The following is an 8473-nucleotide window of genomic DNA, read 5'->3' as shown; positions in this document are numbered from 1 at the left end:
CCCACTCTGATCGTATAATGTAAAATCGTTAGATAGTCTTAGGGTATATTCAATTTTATTATCGAATGTCCGATATCCGATGAATACATGATTTACTACATCCCAATCCGATATGCGATAAAACTATTTGAACTTTTTTAATGGGACAGTCGCTTCATCCCACTTTAAGTGCATAATGCAAAGTGGAGAGTGACAGCTGGACCCACCGGATACACCTGTCACCTACGTGGCAAACGGCGCGCCACTCCACCGGCCACGTGTTGCCGAATCCCTCTTGTTAAATCTAGCACAGCGACCGGCGCATCACTCGCCATCCGTTCCTCTCGCCGACGCCGGCGAGTTCAATTGACTCCTCACCCCACCGCGCCCGAGGTTATGGATGGGCCCACCCCCGCCGTCAAGCTCCCAATGGCGAGGCCTCCTCAGGCGCCCGCGCGGTGGACGTCGAGGAGGACACGCTCCCCGGGGTGCTCCGCAGCTTCGTCGACAGCGTCTGCTCTTCGGGCGCCGGCGGCGGGGACGAGCCGCTCCTGCGGCGCCTCCGGGACGCGTCCTACGAGGCCGTCCCGCGGCTGCGCGAGGCGTCCCGGAACTCGGCGCGGGACATGCTCGAGTGGACCAGGCGGGGCAGCGGCCTCCGCGCCATCCTCGTCATCCCCGTGAGCCGGCGCGTGCCCATTCGTTGACAACGTTCCTTGATCCATCGAATAACCATGAATTTTCTTCCTCCGTTCACTAAATTGGACTCACTTTTATCATTTGTTGGCCTTATAGATGTCTGACTAGTTTTTTGGTTGCTTTAGATGTGTTTTCTTTGTCACTAGGATTATTACCATGCCACAGTTGCCAACCATGCTAAATTGGATTAATATGTGCCACAAAAAATATGCGGAAGCAAATGAATAATATGCTGAATATAAGTTGTAAGTGAAAATACATGGACATTACATAATACCTGAACCTATCAGAGCCAGATATGTGCGCAGTTTTGGTAATTTGAGGTGGCATTTATTTGTAGCTCTTACGGCTATCTGCATCGTTTGATGCAGAGGCAGGGATAATGCTAATTCCATTTTCTAAAAAAAAAAGCTCTTACATGCTGCCATTGATATTCCATTTGCTTTAGGAATCCTTGAAATTGCACAGCGAATTAATTATCCTCATTTCATCTGTTCTTGATGTGGCAGATTGGGACAATCACGCTTATTGCGTTGACTGGCCTTCTGATCTTCATGTTCTTCCTGCTGGTTGCGACTGCCAATGCCGTCGTCGTTTCTGTCCTGATGTCATTGGCAGCTGCCGGAGGATTCTTGGCTATCTTCTTTGCTTGCTTAGTTGCAGTGTATATTGGGGCAGTATCAATTGCTACATTCACCATCTCTGCCACGGTTATCTCAGCAATTGTTGGAGTGATGATTGCTACTGGTAAATCATCACTTTTCCCCTCTAAAAGATTGAAGTTTTGTTGATATGTTAATATCCAAACCACCTTCAGTCATAATTTATGACATGCAAATGGCCAACCTGTATTGAAGATGTTTGGCATGTTAAGTTAATTCAGTCAGTGTTAATATGTTGAAGTTCTTAACAAACATCTATCTTTCCAACTGAATTATCTCAAATTCATTATCTTACCTGGCAAATTAAAATTAGATCAGAATTCAGTATTCCTGTTCTTGCATGGGCTGATTGTAGTACTGGGCTACTGGCCATTGGGTTGCCTATGTGCTCACCTTTAGCACGATCAAGCCATGGACCCAATTATCTCTCAGCATTAAGAGCGACCGGATGTTGTTTAACCACTGCAATACCATTGTAACAGGATTTCTTTAAAAGTGGAGCAACAGTGAAATTTGTTTCACCGCAAATACTTAGCATGCGTCCCCGCTTAACTGTTGAGTCAGACTTTGAGATGTGGTGAAAAGTATGAACCTGCAACATGAAAGAATTTCGAAAATAGAAGAAATGAAAATTGAAATGTCAGGGGAAAGCAAAGCAGTAGAACTCAAGTACCGGAAAATTGTGATTGCAACCACTAAGTTTGAACCTTCTGATAAAATAGTTAGATGACGAAATTTTTGAAAGGCAAGATGCAACTGACCAATAGTTTGGAATATGTTGTCAAGTTCTCCTTTTTCGCTTCGGGAATGGTAATCACCACGGCACTTTTGCACTATTGTGGAGAATAACTGAATGATTCAAATGAAGGTAGGCTGAGATAAGAGAGAATAAAGTGGCACCCCTTTAGAAAAAATAGATATAATGTTGATTCGCGTCAGAAACTTATGGAGATCGTGATGCTCCATATCTAGAAATGTAAGCACGGAATAATTTGTTTTGGCAAAGCAGCTTCCTTGCAGCGAGAAAATACACTTTTTTCAGATTTGTTAGGCGCAAAAGCAATTCTTCGCCTTCTGGGAACCTTTTTACATCACGTGTGCTAATGTTCAGAAACCATCCTATTCTACTGCAGGTTGGGTTGGGTTCTTCTGGATGACTTGGTTGGCTGCAAGGAAAAGCATGGACCTGACGAAGCACTCCATCGGCACGACAAGTTTGGCGTCCTAATCGTACTCCCTGCATGTGAACCAGAAGCCTGTGGACTGAAGCTGGTTTCGATTCGCTGGACGACCTGTACGAAGCTTGATCTGTGTGAATTATACGAGTTATCCTACTTTGGACTAAGATAGTAGAGAGTAGAGAATAACGAGCTTGTGGCGGCAGCTTTGGTTCTCTCGGTGTATCCGTCCCTTTTAGTTGTTGTGTTCCTAGGTCTCAACTTTAGCAGCATGTATGTCATAGCGGCTAATATTGGTCCAAGTGTGATATGACCTGATAAACTTTGATAGCCATCGCTACTTGCTTCATATACATTGTGAAAGATGCCTCGTTGTATATTGACACGTTCTCAGTTAAGGATTTCAATTTCGTTTTACAATTTTTCTTTCAGCATTGAAATTTGTAAAGTCACGATAAAATTTTGGTTATTTTTCATCCTCTGTTTCGTGAGTCTTACATATTCATGAAAGAAAATTTCGTAATTAGATATTTCGTTCCTCTCTAAAATTTCAGTGAAATTTTAATCTCTCAGCCTCTGTGCACGAATCCAAATGTCTATCTCATCTTATGTCCAAGCGAGACCAGCCTCTTGGTATTATTTGAACAGAAATATCTACATGTTCTCAATGGATGCCCAAATTAGAAACACTAGGAAATTAATAACTAAGATTTTCCCGACGGTGGCGGTGGCGTCGATGGCTAGCGGTCGCGGCCGACGAGGGAGAGGAGGAAGGTGCGGTAGTTCCCCGACGTTTCGGAATGGATGGCGTCGGCGAGCGACCTCTTGTACATCTTGTGGTACTCCGCCTTGATGTGCTGCATGTCGAACTCCGCTCGCGTCACCACCACCCGGATCAGCGTCGAGTCGCTCGTGCCCAGCCCCTTCATCGCCTTGTGCAGCACCTTGGCGAAGTACCTCGCGGGGCTCTCGGCGCACCGGAGGATGGTCAGCAGGCCGAACCCGAAGTTGCCCGACGTCTCGCTCTTCACGGCCTTCTCGAGGGACCGGTAGTACATGTGGTGGTAGGCGGAGGCGACGGACGCCATGTGCGCCCAGCTGCGCTCGCTGAAGACGCGGATGAACGTCCGCTCGTCCGTGCCCAGCCGCCGCTCCCCGGCCTTGTACAGCTCCCGCGCGTCGAGCGTCACCGTGGACGGATCCACCTCGGGGCCCTCGTACCGCGGGATCGTCAGGTACGCCAGCAGAAGCTGCAATGCACATCGTATAGATCTATCATTCACTTCTTCCTCGGCAGAAAAGTGACAACTGCGCTCAGCAGAGATTCTTCAGGTCCTGATTGAGCTGATTCGTCGTCTTATTAGATGAGTAATTAAACAAATACCGTACCCTCTGGTGATCGCCGGAGGTGCGCTCTGTGACGTCGTGCTCAACGTAGCAGCCGAACCTGGCGCGGTAGGTCTGTCTTATGATCTGCAGCTGGGACGGCGTCCTGGAGCAGATGATCTCGGTAGCTGCCCTCAGGTCGGTGGTGTCCCCGGTGAGAGCCTGCTTCAGTATCGTCGCGTCGCGCGCTACGGGATCAAGGATCCACAGCAGCATCGCTCTCTGGTGTCGGTTTGGGTTAGTACGTTGTTCAGCAAGAGTAGTCTTACTCAGTGGTTGATCAACAGTTTTCATGCATGGCTAGCTTGCCTTGTGGTGTCCGCTGAGCTCCGACGCGACGCGCCGGGAGAGGTCCTGGTTGAAGATGGCCTTGTACTCCTGCTGGATGAGCGCGCGTTGCCTGGCGTCGCGGTGGGCGAGGATGTTGATCACCGTCGTGCTGTCACAGCCGAACCCTGCATGCACAGGCCAGTTAGCAATCAGAGCTGCTAATTTCGAGCCGGGATCTGACCGCAGGAACGGAGTCCGACCTTTGAACGCCCTGTGGAGGTCGACGGCGTCCTGCCGGGGCCACGTTGGCGCCGGCGGCACGGTCAGGCTAGCCATCGACGATCCCGCGGACGTACGGTGAGGTTCGCTCGTGTTTTGCCACGGGGTCGCGCGGGGCTTTTAAAGGGCGGGATGCCGCTTTTTTTCTTTTTTTTCGCCACGGGAGCATGGCGGCCGTGGGCTTGTAAGACAGCGTCCGATCTACGCGGGCGGTGGGCGCCCACGGCACTATTCTATTGCGCATGGTATCACCGGGAGGAGAGGCCGTCGAGTCGATGGATGCCTCCTTATCGAGAAAGCATCTCCATCGTGTTTCGCGTTGACGATGCTTTGCTTGATGGACCCGTGCCTCCCCTTCTCCCATCATCCGTCTCCCTGCGTGCTGCGGGCTGCGGGCTGCAGCATGGGAGACAGGAAAGCTGCTTGCGTCAAGAAAGCGGCAGTGGTGCGCCACTCGTAGGCATGTACCATGGACTCTGGGGATTGCATGCATGGGCCGAAACCTAGGTTGGGTTGGGCCGCAGTTTGGTCTCGAATGGGACTGGCTGCAGGCCAGGCGACACGCCTATGTGATAGTGCTTGAACTCTTTCCAAACTATTTCCTCACTTTCCTCGCTTTCTCTCGGATCTTGTCGACACGACTCTTGTGCTAGAACTTTTTCCAAAATTTTGGAATCCTAGGAGTTATCACCCATGCCATCGCCAATATGTGAGACCAAGCACCACCATGTTTTGAGGTCTGCATCGTATTACTTCTCCTCCATGAGGGCTCATCGAGTCATCTTGAATCCTTTAGGCCACCACTGGAGCAACCACTCTGCAAGTTGGCAATTCCTTTGCCCACACGCTCGAGAAGTGCATTATTCATCTAGGTGACGTAATTGTTGTTGAGGTCGAACATCTAGTTGGAAGTGGACCATCAAACATAGCCAAGTACTCTTGGAGAGCGGCTTCCAAAGGCTCACATATATCATGGAGGAGGCCGAGCTTGTGCTACAAGTTGTCATGGCATGTTGCATGGTTGGCATTGGTCATCTATTGCCAAGGCGGGTACTTGTGTGGACCATGGACATGTCGAAGGTTTGACTTCTTTGTCTCATAGGTGCCTCTATTGGTAGAGGAGGCGGGGATTGGTACTGTAGGATGGGTCGCTCCGGGGTGGTGAAGAGGTCCTCAACCCACGACACACGAAAGGTGGGCCTAGGGGGAGTAACCACCTTAGTTTGATCGTGATCAGGGGATTCTGGCACTTAAAAAGTGGCGCGTTTGGAGCCTGGCCTAAGCACCACCACTAGAGTTGGTGTTAGGGAGTTGCTCAGCATCACCGTTGCTTGGGAAGCACTCCTCGCCATCACAGAGAGGAGATAGAGTAGCTAGGCATGTTATGTTTACAGGCAAGCTGGGTGTCGTTGAAGCATTGATTGTGCTCGCTAGCACAACATTCACTAATCCAGCCAGGAATGCCGTTGTCTTTTCCATGTAGTCAAATGTCACTATAACTTTTTCGTGAGTTGCCCCCGACAAGGTAGATATCATGTCATCGCACATGACTATAGTAGTGTTGACACGGTCAGTAGTTGAAAAATTCATCATGGCTGACAATTGAGGAGGCATATGTGTCATGTCATCATGCTCAGTGCACAATGAGTGCCACAGCATGACACCCCATCCTCCTAGATGTGGGTTGGCTAATTTGAGAGAGGCATTGCACATGCGAAGTCTATCCGCCAAGGCCCTAGCTTAGAGCACGTAGTCCTCGGCAATGTACATACACTGCCTGGTTGCATCTTGGAGTTCTTGCATCTTGATTGCAGCATGCACTTTCTCATGGAGAAGGCTGCTGAGCTCGCATCGGAGAGTGACCGTGTAGGATGAAAAGAGATCCTTGTTGGTTGACTTCGTTCTATGGCCATCCTAGGATGGCGAGTGGGGTTGAAGGCTGTCAACCGCAACTAGCATACCTTGCAGAGGTGGCGGGAGGCTCCTAGGAATGAAAGAAATCATGCGGTGTTGGTCACCCTCATGACAGTTTGCACCCTGATGCAATTGCCGTGGTTCGTGCTCTCGGCACACCTCATCATGACCAAACACCAAGGAAGACACCTCAAAGTTCTGCTCGTGGTCATTGCTTATACAATGACCACAACCATCAGTGTTGTCATTATTGCTAGCGTGACAATGGTACAGTCTACCAAAGGTGCGTTGTGGCTTGAAGAGCAGCTCCGCTCATGGAGTCCAAAGTAGTAGCAGTGAAAGTACTTCACAGGGTCTCTACAGGCAAAGGCACGGTGGTCAGAGGTGAGGCAAATGAAACATTTCCCATGAGTTCTTCTGCGAAAGAGCTAGAGGGTTAAAGAGTCTTCTTGCTTTGGGCTCGATCTGAGCCCTCCATTGAGTGTAATACCACCACCAATATTTGCCTTTCATTTGGATCCATCCTAATTCTCGATGGATTGTTTCATAATGAGGGTGGTTGTGCAAGGTCCCTTTGGCCTAGGCAATAGTGGGGGTCTTGATGATGCATCAGCTGGACGTGCGACGCTGTTGTCAAAAAGAGCTGGAGGAAGTGCCTCACTTTTTCGAGATCAGAATGGCACTGTGATGATGATTTTGAGGTGAGGAGGTGATCATTGGGTGATAGACACATAAGAGAGAGGTGGAGTGTCATTGCATGCATTTGGTAAGGGGAGAGAAGCACCAGCAATGGCCAGTGACGTCGAGGGGCCCATAGAGGAGCCCCCTACAGCATGAATGCAGCATGTTCCCCCACTCAGATCTAGTGGGGGAGAGCGGCGCAGGAGGCCAACGGTGTTGGAGAACCAATCCAATAGGAACTTGGGCTTGTCGCTACCCGATTCACCTAGTGGATGAGGGGCGCGACGTGGAGGTCGGACGGCAGCAGAGTGGAACACCACCTCTAGGCCGAGCACCAGGAGTGCATGAGTTCCAAATTTCAACTCTCTATTTTAGACGAAGTTCTAAATTTCAACGAAAAAAGTCTATTTTTTATCCCTCAACTATCATTGCGGTCTAGTTTTTGTCCTTGAACTCTAATGCTAGAAATCTTTCTCATCCCCCAACATCTATAACCATCCGGAACTCGTCCATTGACATGTTTTAGAGCGGTTTTGCACATGTCATGCTACTAACTTGCATCACGCGTGGCCTGACCATGCTGACTTAGCCTCTTCCACTTTAGGGTTCACCTGTCAGCCTCTTCTTCTTCTCCCCCTATCCTTTCCCTCCTATTTCCATGGTTGTCATCGCCATAAGGCCCTTCGACCTCAAAATCCGCCATGGCCTCTCCGTCCAAAACCCCTGATTTGCTTGAGGCAGAGCAGCACATCATCGGTGTGGCTCACTAGCATCACGTTCTTATCGGACTCCATCATGTCCTTGATCATGCTCCAGGGTAACCTTGAGTGGCTCTAGCTTGCCTTCCACCGCAACATGTGCATCGCCACCTCCACGCGGTCTATTGCCTACCAGGCCTCATGCTTCAATAAGATCTTCAGGCAGTCCAGGAGGTACTCTAGTGAGAACTTGCCCGGGAACGACATGTGCTGGTAGATGAGGTTCCCCACGCTAGCCCACCTGCACTGAACATTCAACATTTAGGATTCAGAATCCATTTTTAGATTCAGGGATGCTGATGAATCGTACGTAATCTCAAGAAATGTCATAGAGATCTAATGTTACTTTGGGTAGTGCTTGCTTGTACAGGTCAGGGGTTCATATCTCTGCAAGAATGCCATTGTTGATTGCCAAGGCCGCCTTGTGGATTTGGCTTGCGAACTCACACTTCTATTGTAGGTCTCTTCGTGCTGGTTCTGTCAGCTCGGGCTTGATGATGCATGGCATGGGCAACCACCACTTGATTTGAGCAAGCAGCAAGTTTTACGGCTCAAATCCATTTAGCAACACAAGAAAAAGAAGTTTAGATCTTACAAGCAACATGTCGTCGAGTTTCTTGAGGGCAGGGAGGTTGACGTGGATGTTGGACCTCTGCCTGGTCACCAT

At 49.5% G+C, this 8473-nt stretch overlaps 2 protein-coding genes and 1 pseudogene across 2 annotated transcripts; 1 reads left to right on the top strand and 2 right to left on the bottom strand.

The window, feature by feature from the left end:
- Positions 1–295: 295 nt before the first annotated feature.
- On the top strand, positions 296–2913 carry LOC133896386 (uncharacterized). The gene is made up of 3 exons (XM_062336979.1): positions 296–659; positions 1188–1425; positions 2474–2913. Exons 1-3 carry the CDS (start codon positions 380–382, stop codon positions 2688–2690), a joined length of 735 nt encoding a protein of 244 aa, XP_062192963.1. The 5' UTR covers positions 296–379; the 3' UTR covers positions 2691–2913.
- A 184-nt stretch (positions 2914–3097) lies between these two features.
- LOC133896385 (annexin D5-like) lies at positions 3098–4573 on the bottom strand. Its single transcript, XM_062336978.1, has 4 exons — positions 4435–4573; positions 4214–4359; positions 3908–4126; positions 3098–3768 (listed from the first exon to the last, which is right to left on the bottom strand). The coding sequence occupies exons 1-4, from the start codon at positions 4508–4510 to the stop codon at positions 3259–3261; spliced, it is 951 nt and encodes a 316-aa protein (XP_062192962.1). The 5' UTR covers positions 4511–4573; the 3' UTR covers positions 3098–3258.
- A 3164-nt stretch (positions 4574–7737) lies between these two features.
- On the bottom strand, positions 7738–8473 carry LOC133895125 (rop guanine nucleotide exchange factor 2-like; annotated as a pseudogene).

Source organism: Phragmites australis, chromosome 16, assembly GCF_958298935.1.
Source record: "Phragmites australis chromosome 16, lpPhrAust1.1, whole genome shotgun sequence".
Classification (NCBI taxonomy): Eukaryota; Viridiplantae; Streptophyta; class Magnoliopsida; order Poales; family Poaceae; genus Phragmites; species Phragmites australis.
Note: the sequence above shows the minus strand (reverse complement) of the source record. Positions and strands in the feature narration are given on the sequence as shown.